General features: G+C 42.8%; 1 protein-coding gene across 2 annotated transcripts; it reads left to right on the forward strand.

Moving 5' to 3' along the window:
- The first annotated feature begins 353 nt into the window (after nucleotides 1-353).
- Nucleotides 354-13,487, forward strand: LOC139423094 (receptor-interacting serine/threonine-protein kinase 4-like). 2 transcript variants are annotated; one of them, XM_071174738.1, is made up of 8 exons: nucleotides 354-674; nucleotides 7,356-7,647; nucleotides 8,484-8,632; nucleotides 8,898-8,947; nucleotides 9,906-10,064; nucleotides 10,277-10,383; nucleotides 11,186-11,426; nucleotides 11,636-13,487. In XM_071174738.1, exons 1-8 carry the CDS (start codon nucleotides 493-495, stop codon nucleotides 12,940-12,942), a joined length of 2,487 nt encoding a protein of 828 aa, XP_071030839.1. In that variant the 5' UTR covers nucleotides 354-492; the 3' UTR covers nucleotides 12,943-13,487. The 2 variants fall into 2 exon arrangements, with proteins under 2 accessions (XP_071030839.1, XP_071030840.1); XM_071174739.1 differs by having other exon boundaries at nucleotides 369-398.
- The last annotated feature ends 9,324 nt before the right edge of the window (nucleotides 13,488-22,811 follow it).

Consider the following 22,811-nt stretch of genomic DNA (forward strand, 5'->3'; position numbering starts at 1 on the left):
AAGGCTTGTGGTTTTGGATACATTTATCCTGGTAGTATAACTCGTATGAATAGGCTAGTATACTTCCCAGATAAACACACATTCCAAACCAGAGCCATCTGGGCAATATCACGTAACCAACCATTGTTGAAGAATATTCCCAATGTCGCCTCGGGTTATTTACAGGGTCTTTGGTAGTGTTAGGGTTCTCAGGTGGACAAAGGTATTGGGTGATATCACAACATTCCACTGTTCTTGGTGTGCTACCTGGAAAGACTTATCTGTCTGTCTGGCCAGACCCAGGAAATGATGTCACAACTATAGGCTCTTCCCCTTCTTTCACCTGAAGAGGAGGAGGGGCCAGATTGAGTTAGGCAAGAGGTGAAAAACAAGGAAGGGAGCTCTCAGTAGGAGGGCAGGTGTGTATGTTTACTTCTTCTGAATGTGTGTTGGAGAGGGAAAAAATAAGGATTTGGGGATTTTAACACCACTCGGGCCTTTTTAAAGACGGATATGGACGTTCCGGACCCTTCCCATGGGAATATGGGGCTGTTGAGAACCTTTGATTCCTCTGAGTTTGGGAGCTGGGAGAAGATAGGCTCGGGCGGCTTTGGACAAGTATACAAAGTCCGGCATGTACAGTGGAAAACATGGCTGGCTATCAAGTGCCCGCCCTGCCTTCATGTAGATGACAAGTATGTTGGACAGCTGTTTTTATTCTGAGATTGATGGTGTGTGGGGGTGTGAAGAATGTTGTTTAAAGTATTTAAGCCTAGATTACATGTTATATGTTTGATAACCTATGTGGGCGTCAGACTAAAAAGCAGGAGTTCTCTATGAGTTTGTTCATCTATCTGAGGGTGTGACGTATGCTGGAAACTTAGTCAGCCTTATGTCACAGACTCATTATTTTGTGGGTACTGGAGGGTGGACATGTATGGGGCGGCAGGGTAGCCTAGTGGTTAACGCGTTGGACTAGTAATCGGAAGGTTGCAAGTTCAAACCCCTGAGCTGACAAGGTACAAATCTGTCGTTCTGCCCCTGAACAGGCAGTTAACCCACTGTTCCTAGGCCATCATTGAAAATAAGAATTTGTTCTTAATTGACTTGCCTGGTTAAATAAAGGTAATAAAAAAATGGGGGTACATTTCTATTATGTAAATGTTGATGTTTTTGAGGTGAGCACTTAGCAGTGGTTACAATGGAAGGCCCTTGAGCAGTACACCTGTGAATTTTTGACTAGATTTGTTTACGTGATACACTCGTGCTCTGCTGTAGTGTGGGAAAGGGGACTCTTTCACCCCTGGTGGTATTACCACCACAATTATCGGAGCCAGCCACAAAGGCGGCTGGCTCCGATGAACAGATCAGTCTTCTTTACTCTAATGCCTGGCCCTTTGTCCAGGAGACCCTGCCAGACATTACACTATGTCTCTGGAATGTAAACCTCTTCTTCAGTTTGGTGATGTTTGTTTTGACTCATGATTATGAGAAGTAGTATGACCTTTTTGCCAGGTGTTGTCCCAAGTGTGTGTGCGTGTATCATGGTGTGCTGGGGGGAAAAGTTCAACATTATGCTAGTACTCTCCTTCCTCTCTTACAACACTCCGTAGAATGCCATGTCACCACCCTGACCCAACTCCCTCCGGGAGCCTCAAAGAGGACTACAAAGTCTTAATTTACTTTCAATATTACTTTCCTACTTGATTTCAAAATGTAGCGGAGTGGATGTGTAAATGATTTACAACACAATATCCTTTCATTCCTTTGGCACAACAAGTGTTATTTACGTTCACCAGCAGTGAGAAATATTAGTGCATTTGACATTTTTTTGGTGGCATATCAAGTTAATGTTTCTGAAGGTGTCAGAGAATGAGGTTGGGAACATTGTATTCAAGAGGCCTCTGTCGTTTTGAGAGCTTTTACAGCTTTGAATACAATGATTGGATCAGGTTGCTCCTAAACTTTATTTCACTTGAGGCAATATACCCACAGACCACAGGCTGAACTTTTTGCTGTTGACAATTTGTTGAGAGATTTAGTCACAGACACTTACACTGAGTGTACAAAACATTAAGAACACCTGTTCTTTCTTTGACATACTAGATGAAGGGAAGAAGACAGGATAAAGAAGGATTTTTAAGCCTTGAGACAAGTGAGACACCAATTGTGCATGTGTGCCATTCAGAGATTTAAGTGCCTGGGAATGGTAGTTGGTGCCAGGCGCACCGGTTTGTGTCAAGAACTGCAATGCGGCTGGGTTTTTCACACTCAACAGTTTCCTGTGTGTATCAAGAATGGTCCACCACCCAAAGGACATCCAGCCAACTTGACACAACTATGGGAAGCATTGGAGTTAACATGGGCCAGCATCCCTGTGGAATGCTTTTGACACCTTGCAGAGTCCATGTCCTGATGAATTGATGCTGTTCTGAGAGCAAAAGGGGGGGTGTAACTCAATATTAGGAAGGTATTCTTAATGTTTTGTATACTCAGTGTATATTACATTTGAGTTATTTAGGGCAGCGTTATGGATATTAAATTAGCATGCAACATCCCAACTTAAATGTCTCACAGAATGGACAAAATAATATAAATGAAACTTTTGATGTGTGTGTCTATAGTGCCCATTGGGGGGAGTGTATCCCCAAAAAAGCAGACTTGTAAATATTGATATGTTGGAGAAATGAAGCAAGTAAGAATGGATGTTACATTAAATGGACAAGCTTTTTGGGAAGACGGAACATATTAGCATATGTCTGTGAATTTGTAAGTCTTAGGTCAAAATATGGATTGCATTTTCGAAGGAAAGGCTTAGCTGAACACAAAAACGCTAACTTAAAAAAATATTAATTTAAATTATTACTTCGGAAAGGAAAAACAACCGCTATAGATGTTAAACTCTCCATTATGGATGTCAGAGTCTGAAATAGATATTCATTTCTTACAGATTTCTTGATCAAAATCTATAACTTGTTGTCATTCGGAATGTTTGTAAAATGTCAACAGGAGGCTTAGTACCTTAAGATTGCATTATAACTGTCACGTTCATCATAGTGAGGAGACCAACGCCCAGCGTGGTAAGCGGACATTCTTCTTTAATTAAAAAAAAGAACACTGAACAAACTATCAAACCAACAAACCGTGAAGCTAATATGCGTAGTGCAGACAGGCAACTAAACATAGACCAAGAACCCACAAAATACCCAAGGAATATGGCTACCTAAATATGGTCCTCAATCAGAGACAACGATAAACAGCTGCCTCTGATTGGGAACCAATTCAGGCCACCATAGACCTACATAAACCCCTAGACAATGCAAAAACAAACATACCCAACCTAGTCACACCCTGACCAGACCAAAATATTAAAGAAAACAAAGATAGCTAAGGTCAGGGCGTGACAATAACAGGTAGTCTGAATATCATACAAGACCATATCAAAATTAACAGTTTAATTACAATTTTGTATAAAACATTTTTTTCAGAACTATTGTAACAAAATATGATAATAAAACAATGTACATGTCCCTATAGTGCAAATGCCTTTTTCTGGACACTGGATGAAGTCAGTCTATTTTGGGGGCTTTCACTTGAAAGACGCAGGCTCATTTTCCCAAAGGCATCTTAAGGCTAAGTTCAGCAGTCCCTGGTTCAAATCCAGGCTGCATCACATCCGGCTGTGATTGGGAGTCCCATAGGGCGGCGCACAATTGGCTCAGCGTCGTCTGGGTTTGGCCAGTGTAGGCCGTCATTGTAAATAAAAATGTGTTCCTAACTGACTTGCGTAGTTAAATAAAGGTTATATAAAATAAAACAATTAAATCCTATGGTTCTAACAATGAACTTAACCTTAAGATGCTTTTGGGAAACTGGGTCCAGCACTATTCACAGGTTGTTGATAAACACTCTTCTCATCTTTCTATCTAAAAAAGTACTGCCATGTATGAGAAATGCATTTCAGCATATATTTTCCAAGAGAATTTTAGCTGAAACACACAATTTTCAAGATATCAATAAGTGCTTCAGTACAAGTCTGAAGAATACATCCCGAAACAAGCAGACAAAATGTGTTGAATGCACAAGCTTCTGAAGATAAGATATGATACATCCATATCCATCACATCCACAGCCGTTATGGAAGGTGCAGATATCATAACGCTGAAAAAAAGATACGATAATGAAAAGAGATCCCAATTATAGACCATATAAAACCATAATGAAAGTTGGCTTTAAAGAGAAAGTTTCAAGATGAACTGATGTAGTGCATGTTTGTTTTTAAAACTTTTCCTTAAAAAGGTTATGGATATTACATTGCCTGTCCCAGTCACCTTCTATCTTTACAAGACTGTAGAACACGCAAAACAAAACTCAAGACACTTCAATTTGGGATATAATTCTTCGTTAACTAAGTCGTGAAATATCATTGACTGCAAAGCCTTTTTTGAGACTTGGCCACCTACTCTGTAATGGTCAAAATTCATGCAATCACCTACTAAGCCTGAACTCCAACATATAGACCTTAAGGATAATTATGAAAGTGGTTTCATTTGGAAATAACTAACTTTATTTGTGCATTCTCAGGTTGACTTATACATGGAATCGTCCTTTAGCAGACAAGCACAACAGAGTGTATTGACTCCTTTATTTGTGTTTGATTGTGTTACTTCCTATGACCATTTATCTCACTTCTCTACCCTATTGCTTTTGCAAAGCATTCACAAAGAAAAATATGTCGTATACAAAGCACAAGGAGGAAGTTCTTTAGCTTTGCCAATGACAAGCATTGACATCCTTCTCCAATCAATAGTAGCTAGACTCATGGCACCCACTGAACCCGAGCTAAAGATGTTATCTTCTCTCAACATCTGCAAAGTACATAAACTGTAATTTGCCTGCCTGCTCCCTGCCTCCACACACTCCTCTGATTCAAAGCTAGCTAGTGAATTGTAACGGTCTAATGTGATGCTCCATTAGCCGTTACAGGATAGGTACTGTTTGGCATAGCACAGAGAATTTTCAACCAACTTTAAAGGTGCAATGCAACTGTTTTTCTGAATATCCAATTATTTGGGGGGGGTAACAATTAAGTACAATACTGTGTTTTTTAAAATTAAAATGGTCAAAAATAACAAAAATACACAAAGCTTCATAGCAAAGAGCAATTTCTCAAGCAATAATTTTTCTAGGACTGTGGGGAAGGGAAAACTGAAAACTAGCTGTTATTGGCAAAGAGGTTTGGAACTCTCTTTCTTATTAGTCTAACTCATTTACAGCCTGGTGATATCACCATGCAGGCCAAAACTCTATCCCACCAAAACAGGTTGAAATTTCAGGCAGTCTTTTTAAACAGCTCTTAAAATGCTACTATCATAATTTTCACAATTTCACAGTATTATTCCAACCTCAGTGTTGAAATATATATAAAACCCTTAGCTTGGGGATACTACCTTTGTTCTGGATTCGGCCAAACATGTACCTTCTAAAATGTCAGTGTCCAGCTCCATGAAGTAATCCAACAATGTGTATGCCGCCATCTTGTCTTTCAAAACTTCTCTCATTGATGGAGACATGTGAGTGTCATCATGACATGCAGCACTTTGGGGTGGAACCACCTGTCTCAAAAACTTGTTTTATATATATTTCCACACTATGATGTTGGAATAATACTGTGAAAATCATGATAATGCCATTTTAGTGTAAGAGCTGATTGAAATGACCACCTGAAATTTACATTTTAGATTTTTAGATTTCAGTAATTTAGCAGGCAATCTAATCCAGAGCAATTAACAATTAGTGCATTCCTCTTAAAATAGCTAGGTGGGACAACCACATATCACAGTCATTGTAAGTAAATTTTTCCTCAAAGCTATAAGCAAGGTCAGAGCTAGTAAGGGGGGAAAGTAAATTGCGAGTGGTAGTATTAGTGTATTTTTATATATTTTTTGTGGGGGGTCGGGGTGAGGAGTTGGTGTGAGTTAGACACTGGTGCCGTGTAGATGGAAACAGAAAAGTCTCTTGTGTAAAACACTCTCCTAACTCCACACATTTGCACAGATTTGTCATGCTTGTCAGATTTATTTAATGAAATGGCTTACACTTTTATTGAACTTGAATGATTTGGTAATATACCTTTTGGCAATTCCACGATATCGGAATTACTCTGTGACTCCAATTTTTCACTTCAAAATGTATGTCAAACAAAAAACATTGATTTCAAAGTTTAACAAACCATGACACTTTGAACAATGTACACAGTAAATTATTATTTTTTTGAAACATTTACTGGAAAAACTTTACATACGCAAAAGTTTGGTAACAGATTTACGGTAAATCTCCCTCAGTTTTCTGTTACAAAACTTGTATCTGCACAGTTCTTCTTGTAAATGTGTTTTTGTAAACTTTTCAGTGGAAATTGTTAAAAGTAGTGGTTGTGCATAGAGTTGTATGTTTTTTTTAAACTTTGAAATCAATGTTTTTTGTTTGGTATATTGAGTCTCGGCGTAATTCATTCCCATGGAATTCTCCCCTTCGAAACATAAAAAATGGTCGCCTTAGTGACAGAGAGACTACACTACATTGTTTATTTAGCTTTTTACTTTTTGAGATCTTATCAGCATGCTGATTTAATATTGAATGAATCCTTTGAAATCCCAAGTTGTTGCTCATTGCCTTTGTAGTGAAGACACTACCGTATACACACACATTATTCACGAGATTAAGCAGTTTATCCAAGTTTTTTTTCAAAGCCACCTCTCTTTAGATCTCTATACTGAGGTCAGTGGTGATGGGCTGCACGGCTCTGTTTGAGTCTGCTAGCCTAGTCGGGCTAACACTGATAAAGGTAATAAATAGATAATTGTTCAAAGGTTGAGCAACGAGCACAGAGAACAAGAGGTCTGTTGTGTTCATAACTCCGAACCGAGATGGATTCTGAGGAATGTCGCTGGGACAGATCTGCCTGGCTGTCATACTTGGAGAATCTCTGTCCCATAAATGCGTCATGTCTGCAGGGGTTCACTGATTTAACCTGTCAGAGAGACAGGTTAATGCATAGGAAAGCTCATGCGTCTCAGTTTGCTGTCTCCTTGTATTCCCTCGTGTAATTTGGGTTGATGGTAAAAGGTTTTTCAAGTGCTGCTATTTTAACAAGCCTTTGAATACCTTTGTAAGTAAGATAAAATAGCAGCATTTTACGAATTTGTTGTGGATCGAGGGACGTGGATGGATGGGCAGATTTATGAAGACAGCTACATTTAAAATCACTGTTATGTGAATGAGTTATGTAGTTCAGTCTAAACAGACAGCTATACGAGGGCTTTATGTCCACTTGGTGTGATGAAGTCTAAGTTAACAGACAAGCATGTCCTCTGTAGGGAGCGAGCAGAGCTGCTGGAGGAGGCTAAGAAGATGGAGGCGGCTAAGTTCCGCTACATCCTGCCAGTGTATGGGATCTGTGGCGATGCCCAGGGCCTGGTGATGGAGTACATGGAGACAGGCTCCCTGGAGACCCTGCTGGCTGCTGAGCCTCTGCCCTGGGAGCTGCGGTTCAGGATCATCCACGAGACGGCGGTGGGAATGAACTTCCTGCACTGCATGAGCCCACCCCTCCTGCACCTGGACCTTAAACCTGCCAACATCCTACTGGACGCACACTACCACGTCAAGGTGAGACAACAGTTACTTGGTGTGTTCGTTGGAGTTCGTACAGGACACTGTGTGGGCAGTCCTTGTACATTTGAGACATAAATATGTCAAATCAATACACTGTCCAATAGAAAAGTCTGATTTTACCTTAAAGTGTGCATTTAGCAAACTTTCACCCAAATTATGTCATTTCTACTACAGAGTGAGTCTTTAAAACAACAGCCCAAACTCAAGAGCTTTCATGTGGTATGTCCTTTAATAGGATTTGCTCAGGTGTGAATTTCAGCTGAGATGTATAGAGGGAGGAAATCTTTTTTTCACTTTCATTTTGCTTTAAACGGCCGCCCTGCTGCACACACATGCTACGGGCAGAAAGGTGTCTCCCTCCCAGCCCACCTGCTCTCCTACCTCCCACTGGATGACTAATGGAGGTGGAGAAGAAATGGGTGGGAACCTTATCTGTTTTAATACCTTGATGTAAACAAGGAGCCTGGGCCTGTCTTAACAGGCTGAGTACAGTACTCTGCCAACACTGACTGAGTGTGTGTTCAGCTGCTCGCCCACACATGTAACTCACAGTCAAACAGGGCCTCAACTCCTGACACGAGAGGTAAGTAGAGCACCCACAGGCTAGGACAGGACGTGGCTGGGAAGCACCCTCAGACTGGGACAGGACGTGGCTGCCTCTACCCTCATCAGGGCTCTGCATGCATAGAACACAATAAGGGCTCAGCCATCAGCTTGAGGGTAAAGTTAGTTATCGGTAGCCATAGCCATGACAACAAATGGGAAAGGGAGAGGTCAAGTAGGTTCTTGTCTTAATAAGATATATTCTGTATCTCCAATCTCCCCTTCAGATATCAGATTTTGGTCTGGCCCGATGGAACGGCCTATCCAGAGTAGATGAAATCAGCCGTGATGGGTTCTGTGGCACTATCGCCTATCTGCCGCCGGAGAGCATCGTCGAGAAGGACAGGGTATCAGACACTAAGCATGATGTCTACAGGTGAGCCTCTTCACCTTCACTTCTCTCTGTCCTTGTCTGTCAGAGGAGTGCAACGCTGTCTGTTTAATGCTTAGTCATGTTTGTTTTTTTCAATTCTCCCTTCCATTGTTTGTTTTCACAACATTGGTTTTAATCACTATGAATATGAAATGGATGTATATTAATCAGTTATAAATTATGCTTGGACAACACATAGTGAGTTCAATCATTGATCACCTTTATCAGTATTCCTTGCTACTGACTTGTTGTTCCCTTCCTGTTACAGCTTTTCGATAGTCATCTGGGGAATTCTCACACAGAAGAAACCTTACCAAGGTGAGACATGTTGAGGAAATGTATGGATGGGTTGAGGATTGGTGTGAGACATGTTGTGGTCGTTTAGGGTTTGTCTTATAAGATTCACTCCTAGTCTTTCTTAAACTCAAAAGGCCTGGTTCCTGGACCGTGATTAAGCGTATAGACTCCTTGTGACATGACCACCAATGTTAGTTCGTCCTGCGTCTCACTAAGTGAAGGTAACAGACATTTAGTCACAGTGCACATATTGACCGTGCCGTTGAGTGTTTACCTGGTGAATTCCAGGGAGGCAGGCTGACAGGTGTATTCCCCAGGCATATCCTTTGAATTGAAAGCTGTTGTTCAGGGCATTGACATCCTTGGCACCGGCACCTGTGTCCGTCAGTAATGAAGCCCTAGAAAAGCACTCTCCTCCTCCCATGTTCCTCATCCTTCTATTGAATGGTATTAAAGCTACAAAAGAAGCCAGGGTGATCTGAGCTTAACTCCACTGCTTCTGTTTGCTTTGAATCATTGACTGGCTTTCTGGCTGATCCCAATGCCTAATAACAAAGATACCATGACCAAGAGAGTCTGAGACATTTTTCCAGAGAAAGGAAAGGGGATACCTAGTCAGTTGTACAACAGAATGCCTTCAACTGAAATGTGTCTTCCGGCATTTAACTCAACCACTCTAACAAAACATCTATATGCCTTCCTTATCTGAGCATACAGAAAGATTATAATAATGAGGGGTACATACTTGAATTGGTCCTACCCAGACATTTGTTTATGTTGCTTTTCCATACTTTCACCAGCACACAATCAAGGCATAATTCATTGATATGATCCAGGCTCTAATTTGTCTTTTGAATAATGGGGCCTGGTACACCTTTTGTACTGAGTTATCATATGAACAGTAGAGAAATGAATGAAGTGTATCAATGTGTCTTATATATTGTGTTGATTGTATCTTTATGTCCTCTATTTCCTCCAGGGGAGAACAACATCCTGCAGATCATGGTGAAGGTGGTGAGAGGGGTGCGTCCCGATCTCAATGTTGTGCCCCGGAGTCGACCCCAAGCCTGCACGGGGTTCCTGAGCCTCATGCAGCGCTGCTGGGCCCCCTTACCTGATGCCAGACCCAGCTTCCAGGGTGAGTAGACATCCAATGGGGCCTATGCCTGTAAGGGATAGGTGTTTGTGTTTATCTTGAGGCTTGAAAGCAGGAAGAACACAATTCAAGTGTAGTAATACATACACACAGTCATGATGTACTGTACATATATTTTTCTGAAATGGTGAAATGTAAACCATGGGATGCTATTCTGTACATCAAACCTGACCTTTGTTGTCTTCTGTCTGCAGAAATCACATCAGAAGCCGAGGAGCTGTGTTCTAAACCCCAAGAGGAGTCCAAGAACCAAACTCCTATGCCTGAGAATAACCATTGCAATGGACTAACCACTGACCAGGTAGAACCACACATACCATTAACTTATATTGCCCTGCTTGTAAATGACTGTTGTAGCTCGAAATGGCTTATTTTTAATGGAATATCTACATAGGCGTACAGAGGCCAATTATCAGCAACCATCACTCCTGTGTTCCAATGGCACATTGTGTTAGCTAATCCAAGTTTATCATTTTAAAAGGCTAATTGATCATTAGAAAACCCTTTTGCAATTATGTTAGCACAGCTGAAAACTGTTGTTCTGATTAAAGAAGCAATACAACTGGCCTTCTTTAGACTAGTTGAGTATCTGGAGCATCTGCATTTGTGGGTTCGATTACAGGCTCAAAATGGCCAGAAACAAAGACCTTTCTTCTGAAACTAGTCAGTCAATTCTTGTTCTGAGAAATGAAGGCTATTCCATGCGAGAAATTGCCAAGAAACTGAAGATCTCATACAACGCTGTGTACTACTCCCTTCACAGAACAGCGCAAACTGGCTCTAAACAGAATAGAAAGAGGAGTGGGAGGCCCCGGTGCACAACTGAGCAAGAGAAAAGTACATTAGTGTCTAGTTTGCGAAACAGACTCACAAGTACTCAACTGGCAGCTTAACAATGTCTACAGTGTATTTCTGATCAATCTGATGTTATTTTAATGGGCAAAAAAACAAGGACATTTCTAAGTGACCCCAAACTTTTGGATGGTAGTGTATATAGCTACATAACTTGATGTTTTAACAACATGTCAACATAAAGGTTGTCAAAGAGCCAAGGAGTCAAGGGGTTTGTTATTGTATTTCTAACATAGCTGTGTCTCCAACAGAATAAAGAGCAGAAACCAGTCAGGCCCAAGTCTGCCATGTTGCCAGAGAAAGACTACAGCCTATCAGAGCTGCTGAGCCAGGTAGACTCTGGGATATCTCGGAGCTTTGACCATGTGAAGGAGGACTGCTGTCCCAGCAAAGACAACACCAGCAAGAGACTGTCAGGAATCTCCTCTGTAGACTCTGCCTTCTCCTCTCAAGACTCCATTACCCTCTCCTTTGAGAAAGAGAATACCTGTGGTAAGAATGGTTGTGCCTTGGCATTGTCTATGGTTTCCTTTAACAGATGACATTAATTCTTGTTTCTCATGGTGTTATATCCTACATATAAGTAGTACAGTTCTGAATGACTTCTGGAGCATGCAAAGTGTCTCTTTTAACTTTAGGATAATTTCTTTGTGGTTTTGTCCCTGACTCTATACTGTGTCTTCTATCTCCTTGTTGTTTAGACTCTGGGGAGGTGCAGAGGAGGAAGCTGTGTGACGCCATTCGTACCAAAGACATGTCCAAGCTGATGAAGATCCTGCAGCCTCAGGACGTGGACCTCCTATTGGAGGGCGGCTACAGCCTGCTCCACCACGCCGTTACGCAGGCCAACGAGGAGGCAGTCAAGTTCCTGCTCCTCAACCATGCCAACACCAACCTGGCCAATGCCCACGGCTCCACCCCCCTTCACCTGGCCACCGAGAAGCACCTGAAGGGCCTGGCCGAGCTGCTGCTGGGCCGCCGGAGCACCAACGCCAACGCCCGGGACGAGGACCAATACACAGCCCTGCACTGTGCTGCTCAGAACGGGGACGAGGCCATCACCCGCCTACTGCTGGACCGCGGCGCCTCCATCAATGAGACGGACGCCCAGGGACGTACACCTGCACACATCGCCTGCCAGCATGGCCAGGAGAACGTGGTCAGGGTGCTGCTAAGCCGCGGGGCAGACGTCCACGTGAAGGGCAGAGATGACTGGACGGTGCTTCACTTGGCTGCCTGGCAGGGCCACCTGGGCATCGTCAAATTGCTGGTGAAGCAGGCCGGGGCGGACGTAGATGGGCAGACCACTGATGGCCGCACCCCGCTGCACATGGCCTCCCATAGGGGGCAGTATAGGGTGGCAAGGATCCTGATAGAGCTGGGGGCAGACGTCCACGTGACCTCCACGGGCCTCCACACCCCCCTGCATGTGGCGGCTGAGACGGGCCACACCAGCACCTCTCGCCTCTTAGTCAAGCATGATGCCGATATCCAGGCCCGGACCACCCAGGGTCATACCGCCCTTCACCTCGCTGCTCAGCGTGGCCACCTGCCCACAGTGAAGATGCTGATCGAGGAAGGGGCAGACCCCTACTGCACCAACCAAAACCTGCGTACCCCCTGCCACCTGGCGGCAGAAGGGGGGCACTGTGAGGTCTTCAAAGAGCTTCTGGTCCACTGCCCTGAGGGTGCCAGTCTGTCAGACGAGCAGGGCCTCACCCCTCTTCACCTGGCTGTGAGAGGAGGCTACACAGATATCACCAGCATGCTGCTAGCCCAGGGGGTGGAGGTATCACAAGAAGTACCACAGGACTCCATACCCCTACCAGAGGAAGTACCACAGGACTCTATCCCCCATGACACACTGCAGCCAGCACCAGAGGACTACCCAAAGCTTCTGGATTGTCAGCCAAGCTCGTTGGCCAAGTGTCTCCAGAGAAAGGTTGTAATCTTGAAACTGACAGAGCGTGAAGGAAATGACTGTCCAGAGGAGGGAGTCACGCTGTGACTGGATCGTACAGAACTGTCCTGGAATTAAAAACAGTCAGGGATCTCTTCTATTCCCTTCCCCTTGGATGTGATGGGAGAGGTGTCTCGAGCTAAAGAGACCAGCAGTTGTATTAGTTTTTTTTGTACATACTATTTTGATTGTGTCTTATTTTTATGGCAGTCTGTGATTGATCATTCATTTCCAGATGTTATGATTATTTGGTTATTTGGGCCTCTCAAAGCCCCTGTTAACGCCCTTCATTACTTTGGTATCTTGTCAGAGAAGGAAAGTTTTAATGTAAATATGTATACTGTATAGAGAACCATGAGCTCATATAAATCACTTTGTTCCTTTATGTTAAATATAGACTCCATGTCGTGTTTTTCCCTTAATAGTGTAGCTTTTCTACTTTGCATATGCACATTCATGGCCCCCAGTAAAAAATAATGTTGACATTATCTGTGGAATGCCATTTGTATTTTCCTTTGCTATCGACTTACTGTAGCTGGTATGTTTAAACATGTCCATAAGCTATATTCTCTAATAAAACAACAGTGTCAATACAAGTGTGTGTGTGTGTGTGTGTGTGTGTGTGTGTGTGTGTGTGTGTGTGTGTGTGTGTGTGTGTGTGTGTGTGTGCGCGCGCACCCACCCACCCACGTGCCCCTGTAAATGTGTGAATGAAAGAATGATGGCCATCTTCACTGCCAGGCAGAATGGACATGTCTCTATCTGCAGCCGGCTTTATTCTTATCATTCCTGCCTGCCTCTCCCCCAGACCCTACAGAGCATTCCCAACTTGGCATCATCCATGGGAACTGCCCTCGGGGGGGATCGCAGGCCAGGCAGGTGGGTTAGTAGGAGGGGAGTGGGGTGAGGAGGGGGGAACATACCTGCCTTTCCAGGCTGTTGGCTAATTCCTCAGACCATTTTAAATTTTCATCACTCTCCTAAACCTACGTTCCATCCTTGATGTTGACGCCTGCAGGGCTATGCCTCTTGAGACCCGAGTCTGAAGCCCTCCTGAGCTGAGCTCCGGTGAGCCTTGTAATTGCCCTGGTTTAGTGGTGAGTTCTGTGTAATCAGAGGCTTTGGTGTGTGTGTGTGTGTGTGGGTGGGTGAGGGGGTTGTGTGTGTCTGTGTGTGTCACCTGTTGCTGCGTGATCCTACAAAAGCCTCAGTGGTGTGGAACCTCCGTTACTCAATCTGGGGAAGATTGAGTAACAGCAATCTTCAGCCTCACTTATTATGGCATTCTATTATGTTCCTTCACTGTACCCTTTCTACACAGTAGCTTGTTATCCAAGTACACTCCCTATAATTGCACTGTGCCACCCTTGTAGTGTTTGATGAATAAGTAAGTAGAGCATTTAAATGGATTTGACTCTCTATGCCTCTCATGAGAATAACACACACTCATATATATCATCTAGAGTACTTGGTAGTTCAGTAATGAAGCAGTCATGAGTCCTTAAGATTTTTCAACTATCCATTTTTAATGATAATGCTTTGGTAATAAAAAAATAATAACGAATGAACATGAAAATAAGGCTAAAAGATGTGGTTATTTCAGTTATCCATGTTGTTGGCACTGCCCTCCTCTGTGTTGCTGCTGGACACACACTGTCCAAACAACTGGAGGTCACACAGGCTGCCCAGGCTGTCTACCTCATAGAAGAACTCCATGCCAGACTCCCCTGCTGCGGTTATGCCCGCAGACCCCTCTGATCCCTGCGACTTCAGCAGGCGCTGCATACAGGCCTCTAGGTCCTCCTGGTCCAGGGAGTGATCCAGGGTGGAGGGACACTGACCCCTGCCTGAATCCTCTTGGGCGGGGCTGGACAACACTCCCTGTGGCACCAGAACACTCAGCCCAACCTCAGCCTGCTGGCTGGGTTCCTCCTCAGACTCACAGTGGAAAATCTTCATAGCCTCCTCCAGAGAGGTGACTGCAGGCAGGGAACTATCTCCTAACCCCTGCAGGGACAGGCTGGGGCCGGTGACCTGGGTCAGAGAGGCCTGGGAGACTCTTGCAGCCCTGAGGCTATAGCTCTGGAACTCGAACAGAGGGTGGTTGGAGCCTGCCTGGAAGTGACCTCCAAGCTGATGGTGAGGGGCCAGGTGAGTGCTGCTGTCTCCGGCCTGAGGGAGGAGGCCAGTGGGGGCTTGTTGGGGCTCTGTGGAGAAGATAGGGTACATCCTAGCATCCATGGGTCCTCCTGTGAGGTGTTGCCTGTAGGACCAGGGGACCCTAGCCTGGTAGGCCATCCTGTTTGACTCAGGCCTCCACTGTGTGGCACGCTGGTCTTGGTGTAGCTGGTGTTGAGGCAGCCAGTAGAGCGCACTGTGCATGTACTGGGCAGACACCCGTTGGGCCTGGGTGGCAGAATGGGATAGGTAGCCCTGGGTCCTCCCTGTCCATGTCTGTGGGTAGTACACCTGGGCATGACTGTGGACCCATGACCCCTTGGGCTGCTGAGGCCACATGTATGGAGCCTGCATCTGCGTGGAAGTGGTGTCCAGCATGGCTGAGGAGCTCATTTGTCTCATGTCACACACTAGACAGAGATGAATATGGAATGTCAACAACCACTGGGCAACAACTGGTTGAATCAACGTTGTTTCGAAGTAATTTCACCAAAAGGGAATTTTGTCTTTTTTTCACCAAACTTGAACCTAAATCCAATAACATGGTGACATTTTTTGTTGATTTCACAAGGAATTCTTGTTAGTTGACAACTCAACCAAATGTAAATCAAAACTAGACGATGAACTGACGTCTGAGCCCAGTGTGAAAGTTTCTCCCTGAATTTACAGCACAACATTTTGGTTACCAAGCAAGCTACGTTCACTTGAACAACTACCAATTAAGTTCAAGATATAGCTAGGTCTCACCTGGAGAGAGGCCACCAGTTATTCTGACAGGAAGAAGTTGGTCTTTTGAGGTTGGGAATTGAATCATGTCACTTTCTGTCAAGAGTAGGTGGTGAATAATAATTTGGTTTTGTTGTAATTCAAGTGATTTCTGAACATTCTGTTTGGCATCATTCCTGAGGCAACGATGTTCTATGGATGAAGGCCCTTATGACATAAGAATATTCTGGTGGGAGAACTATATTGTTTTGTTGTGATTCAAATGATTTCTGAACATTCTGTCTGCTATTGTTCCTGTGGAAACCAAGTTCTATTGATATTTTGACATTCTAAGATTCAAAATGTTTTTTACTATGGGTGTGCTTGTAAATTCACTCTGGAGTGCCAGAGTGCGCTCAGAGTGCGCTCTGGGCTTTTGTAAATTCAGAGCATTTAGTGCTTGGAGCATTCAGAGCGCACACTGGACGCTCTGGCCGAGGAGTAGGGTTGATCAGAATGTTCTGACCTCACAATGGCAGTCAAGCACCCAAGCTAACTGGCTAAAGTTGGCTAGCATGCTAGCTACTTCCAGACAGAAATGAGAGAGAACCTCACCGACCATTTTACTCGCCCTAGCAGAGCTGGTTAGGCTGTTTTCATGTTATCTAGAGCATTGGTGACTATAACATGCTGACTTCAACGGGCACGCGCCATCACACGTATGTTGATTTTGTCCATCCGGACGCAATCAGGACACGCAGGTTGAAATATCAAAATGAACACTGAACCAACTATATTAATTCTGGGACAGTTCGAAACACATGAAACATTCATGGACATTTAGCTAGCTAGCTTGCTGTTACTAGCTAATTTGTCCTAGTATATAAACATTAGGTTGATATTTTACCTGAACTGTACAAGATCCCTGGATATTTGTAGAATATCAACCCATTTTGAGTCACACAAAATCATGTCTTCTCTACTCTGACAATTAATCAACAGATAAAAGGGGAAACCTAGTTAGTTTCTAGTAGTCTCTCCTCCTTCAGTCTTCTTCTTCTGTGGTATATTGGTGATCGTGCAATTGAATGTGCATCTCACCACCTACTTTACGGGTTGGAAACAGGATTCCCAAAGATTTAACAAAATACAAAAAACAAAATAAACTACCAAAAAATACATTCATAAACTAAATCAAATAAAATGTATTTAAAAATACAAATAAAACCAATCTGATCCCTACACAGGCTAAAGGGGAACCTAGGAGGGCTGGTCTTCCGGTGCCAGTACCCTTTGCAAGTCTTCAGATGTAAAATGTTTCAGTCCCAAAAACTTTTCAGCCGCAGCCACAATAATGTCCCGTTTTGTAGACTTCTTTGAGACTTGTGCCGTACAGTTTATAACTGTGGCAATGAACAGCACCAATCCACCTTTTTAACACAAACAGTATCTTTTGACTGGCAGCAAACATTTACTACAGGCTGGGGTGCGTCCACTTCCATATCTTCAAGAGCATCATTTGTTTTCTCAATTATTTTAATCGCCTCCGCATAGGAGATTAGATTGACCACTCTAACCTCAATCTCCTTCACCCTTAGAGGGCACTCGGGACCATGACCCCCACCACAATTGCAACACCGTTGCCCTTCTACACACCGTTCTTCAATATACTCTTTCTGCACACGCTTGAAACATGCCCAAATCCTTTACAATTCTTACACTGCAATAGTTTGGGGACGATAGCTCTTACAATGTATCTTACATGACTCTTTATCAAAAAACTACAGGACCGACAGACTTCTTATTTTTCTCCATTCACCCATCGGGTCAGACACCAGGCACCAACCACAACGGGAATTTTCTTCAGGTATTCAACTTGAACATCTGTCGTCACCCCTGAGATGACTCCTTTGCCTGGTGCTCTACTCCGAAGTTTAAAACACCTTACTTAACAAACACATCCAAACAATAAGTGAATCATTATTATTCATGCACGTATCCTCCACTTGAATTTTTGACAATTTCCATTTTGTTCCAGTTTTCGCTACTACTGTTGTCCATTCAGAACATTCGTCTTCACCAACTTTGCTCGACACGCTGATTCAAACTCAGCATCCACTTCCGCAATCTTTTTCCTGAACCCGGAATTTCAATCAATTAAATTAAAAGGGCTTTATTGGCATAGGAAATGTTTACATTGCAAAAGATAAACAAATAAACAAAAAAATAAACAGTAAATAATACATTCAAAGGTTCCAGAGGAATATAGAAAATTAAAATCTCATATTACGGCTATATACAGTGTTGTAACGTTGTGCAAATAGTACAAAAGGGAATATAAATCAACATAAATATGGGTTGTATTTACAATGGTTGTTCTTTACTGTTTGTTTCATTACACTAGGTGAGACCCAAATGCAGACACAGGAGGCAGATGGTTGGAGTTTAAGATGTTTAATAAATCCAAAGGGAATAGGCAAGAGAATGGTCGTGGACAGGCAAAATGTCATAACCAGATCAGAGTCCAGGAAGTACAGAGCGGCAGCCAGGCTCGAGGTCAGGGCAGGCAGAATGGTCAGGTAGGCAGTTACAGAGTCCAGAACAAGCAAGGGTCAAAACCGGGAGGACTAGAAAAGGCAACACGGGAAAACCACTGATAGGCTTGGACATACAAGACGAACTGGCGAAGAGAGACAGGAAACACAGGGATAAATATACTGGGGAAAACAAGCAACACCTGGAAGGGGTGGAGACAATAATGAGAACAGGTGAAACAGATCAGGGTGTGACAGTTTTCCCTTTTCTTGTGGCAACAGGTCACAAATATTGCTGCTGTGATTGCACACTGTGGTATTTAATCCAATAGATATGGGAGTTTCTCAAAATTGGATTTGTTTTTTAAATTCTTTCTGTGTCTGTGTAATCTGAGGGAAATATTTGTCTCTAATATGGTCATACATTTGGTAGGAGGTTAGGAAGTGCAGCTCAGTTTCCACCTCATTTTGTGGACAGTGTGCACATAGCCTTTCTTTTGAGAGCCAGGTCTGCCTATGGCAGCCTCTCTCAATAGCAAGGCTATACTCACATAGTCAAAACTTTCCTTAGTTTTGGGTCACCCACAGTGGTCAGGTATTCTGCCACTGTGTACTCTCTGTTTAGGGCCAAATAACATTCTAGTTTGCTCTGTTTTTTTTGTTTCCACTGTGTCAAGTAATTCTATTTTTGTTTTTTTCATGATTTGGCTGTGTCTAATTGTGTTGCTGTCCTGGGGCTCTGTGGGTCCTGTTTGCTTAGAGAACTCTTCTGTAGGTGATGGCTTTGTTAAGGAAGGTTTGGGAATCACTTCCTTTTAGGTGGTTGTAGAATTTAACCTGTTGCGACGACCAAACCCGGATCTGGGATTCTATTTATAGACCTAAGCTCATTACCATAACGCAACGTTAACTATTCATGAAAATCGCAAATGAAATGAAATAAATATGCTATCTCTCAAGCTTAGCCTTTTGTTAACAACACTGTCATCTCAGATTTTCAAAATATGCTTTTCAACCATAGGAAAACAATCATTTGTGTAACAGTAGCTAGCTAGCTAGCGTAGCATTTAGCGTTAGCATTAGCGTTAGCATTTAGCAAGCAACTATCACAAAAACAAGTAAAGCCTTCAAATAAAATAACTTACCTTTGAAGAACTTCTGATGTTTTCAATGAGGAGACTCAGTTAGATAGCAGATGCTCAGTTTTTCCAAAAAAGATTCTTTGTGTATTAGAAATAGCTCCGTTTTGTACATCACATTTGGCTACCAAAAAAAAAAAAAAAAACGAAAATTCAGCCCTCAAAACGCGAACTTTTTTCCAAATTAACTCCATAATATTGACTGAAACATGGCAAACGTGGTTTAGAATCAATCCTCAAGGTGTTTTTCCACATATCTCTTCGATGATATATCCTTCGTGGAAGCCTGGTTTCTCCTTGCTCTCAAATGGAAAAATAAGTGCACCTGGCTTTGCGCTCCAATTTCGACGCAGGGACACCAGGCGGACACTTGGAAAATGTAGTCTCTTATAGTCAATCTTCCAATGATATGCCTACAAATACAATCAATTCACATATGGTGTCCAGGGCACAGCTGGGGGCAGAGGGTGGTCTATAGCAAGAGGCATGGTGAGAGACTTGTTTCTGGATATGTGGATTTTTAAAAGTAGAAGCTTGAATTGTTTGGGTACAGACCTGGATAGTAAGACAGAACTCTGCAGGCTATCTCTACAGTAGATTGCAACTCCGCCCCCTTTGGCAGTTCTATCTTGTTGGAAAATGTTATAGTTAGGGATGGAAATTTCAGGGTTTTTGGTGGTCTTCCTAAGCCAGGATTCAGACACGGCTAGGACAAAGACGTCTGACTGCTACGCCATCTTGGATAGAATTACCTACTCATTCAATGGTTTTTCTTTATTGTCACTATTTTCTACATTGTAGAATAATAGTGAAGACATCAAACTACGGAATAACACATAGAATCATGTAGTAACCATAAAAGTGTTAATCAAATCAAAATATATTAGATTTTTGAGATTCTTCAAAGTAGCCACCCTTTGCCTTGATGACAGCTTTGCACACTCTTGTAATTCTCTCAACCAGCTTCACATGGAATGCTTTTACAACAGTCTTACAGGAGTTCCCACATATGCTGGGCACTTGTTGGCTGCTTTTCCTTCCCTCCACAGTCCAACTCATCCCCAAACCATCTCAATTGGGTTGAGGTCAGGTGATTGTGGAGGACAGGTCATTTGGTGCAGCACTCCATCACTCTCCTTCTTGGTCAAATAGCCCTTACACAGCCTGGAGGTGTTGAAAAACAAATGATAGTCCCACTAAGTGCAAACCAGATGTGTTATCGCTGCAGAATGCTGTGGTCGCCATGCTGGTTAAGTGTTCCTTGAATTCTAAATAAATCATAGACCGTGTCACCAGCAAAGCACCATCACACCTCCTCCTCCATGCTTCACGGTGGGAACTACATGTGCGGAGATCACCCGTTCACCTACTCTAATTCTCACAAAGACACGTGGTTGGAACCAAAAATCTCAAATTTGGACTCAGACCAAAGGACAAATCTGATGTCCATTGCTTGTGTTTCTTGACCCAAGCGAGTCTCTTCTTATTATTGGTGTCCTTTAGAAGTGGTTTCTTTACAGCAATTTGACCATGAAGGCCTGATTCATGCAGTCTCCTCTGAACAGTTGATATTGAGATGTGTCTGTTACTTGAAGTCTGAAGCATTTATTTGGGCTGCAATTTCTGAGGCTGGTAACTCTAATGAACTTATCCTTTGCAGCAGCGGTAACTCTGGGTCTTCCTTTCCTGTGGCGGTCCTCATGAGAGCAAGGTTCATTATAACGCTTGATGGTTTTTGCGATTGCACTTGAAGTTCAAGAAATGTTCTGGATTGACTGGCCTTCATGTCTTAACCTGTTGCGACGACCAAACCCGGATCCGGGATTCTATTTATAGACCTAAGCTCATTACCATAACGCAACGTTAACTATTCATGAAAATCGCAAACGAAATGAAATAAATATGCTAGCTCTCAAGCTTAGCCTTTTGTTAACAACACTGCCATCTCAGATTTTCAAAATATGCTTTTCAACCATAGGAAAACAATCATTTGTGTAACAGTAGCTAGCTAGCGTAGCATTTAGCGTTAGCATTAGCGTTAGCTTTAGCGTTAGCATTTAGCAGGCAACTATCACAAAAACAAGTAAAGCCTTCAAATAAAATAACTTACCTTTGAAGAACTTCTGATGTTTTCAATGAGGAGCCTCTCAGTTAGATAGCAGATGCTCCGTTTTTCCAAAAAGATTCTTTGTGTATTAGAAATAGCTCCGTTTTGTACATCACATTTGGCTACCAAAAAAAAAAAAAAAAAAAAACGAAAATTCAGCCCTCAAAACGCGAACTTTTTTCCAAATTAACTCCATAATATCGACTGAAACATGGCAAACGTGGTTTAGAATCAATCCTCAAGGTGTTTTTCCACATATCTCTTCAATGATATATCCTTCGTGGAAGCCTGGTTTCTCCTTGCTCTCAAATGGAAAAATAATTGCACCTGGCTTTACGCTCCAATTTCGACGCAGGGACACCAGGCGGACACTTGGAAAATGTAGTCTCTTATGGGCAATCTTCCAATGATATGCCTACAAATACGTCACAATGCTGCTAACACTTTGGGGGAACGACAGAAAGTGTAGGCTCATTCCTTGCGCAATCACAGCCATATAAGGAGACAATGGAAAACAGAGCTTCAGAAATTCTGCTCATTTCCTGGTTGATGCATCATCTTGGTTTCGCCTGTAGAATGAGTTCTGGGGCACTTACAGACAATATCTTTGCAGATTCTGAAACTTCAGAGTGTTTTCTTTCAAAAACTGTCAAGAATATGCATAGTCGAGCATCTTTTCGTGACAAAATATCGCGCTTAAAACGGGAACGTTTTTTATCCAAAAATGAAATAGCGCCCCTAGAGATCAAAGAGGTTAAAGTAATGATGAACTGTCATTTCACTTTGCTTATTTGAGTTGTTCTTGCCATAATATGGACTTGGCCTTTTACCAATTAGGACTATCTTCTGGATACCACCCCTACCTTGTCACAACACAACTGATTGGCTCAAATGCATTAAGAAAGAAAGAAATTCCACAAACAAACTTTTAACAGGGCACACCTGTTCATTGAAATGCATTCCAGGTGACTACCTCATGAAGCTGGTTGAAAGGATGCCAAGAGTGTGCAAAGCTGTCATCAAGGCAAGGGGTGGCTATTTGAAGAATCTCAAATCTAAAATATATTTTGGAACCTCTTGGAACTACCCATCCCGGTTCTGGGAGAATTGTCATCAACTACACTAATTAGCATAGCGCAACGGTCAAAAAATATTACTAGAAAATATTCATATTCATGAAATCACAAGTGAAATATAGCAAAACCCAGCTTAGCCTTTTGTAAATCACCCTGTCATCTCAGATTTTGAAATTAT

The sequence above is a fragment of the Oncorhynchus clarkii genome, chromosome 12 (assembly GCF_045791955.1).
Source record: "Oncorhynchus clarkii lewisi isolate Uvic-CL-2024 chromosome 12, UVic_Ocla_1.0, whole genome shotgun sequence".
In the NCBI taxonomy this organism is placed as follows: domain Eukaryota; kingdom Metazoa; phylum Chordata; class Actinopteri; order Salmoniformes; family Salmonidae; genus Oncorhynchus; species Oncorhynchus clarkii.

Bases quoted from the DNA above. Each gene is read 5' to 3' on its own strand.
- LOC139423094 (XM_071174738.1), top strand. From the start codon at position 493: ATGGACGTTCCGGACCCTTCCCATGGGAATATGGGGCTGTTGAGAACC. The intron at 7,648-8,483 runs GTGAGACAACAG...TCTCCCCTTCAG, and splicing joins ACGCACACTACCACGTCAAG to ATATCAGATTTTGGTCTGGC. The intron at 8,633-8,897 runs GTGAGCCTCTTC...TTCCTGTTACAG, and splicing joins ACTAAGCATGATGTCTACAG to CTTTTCGATAGTCATCTGGG.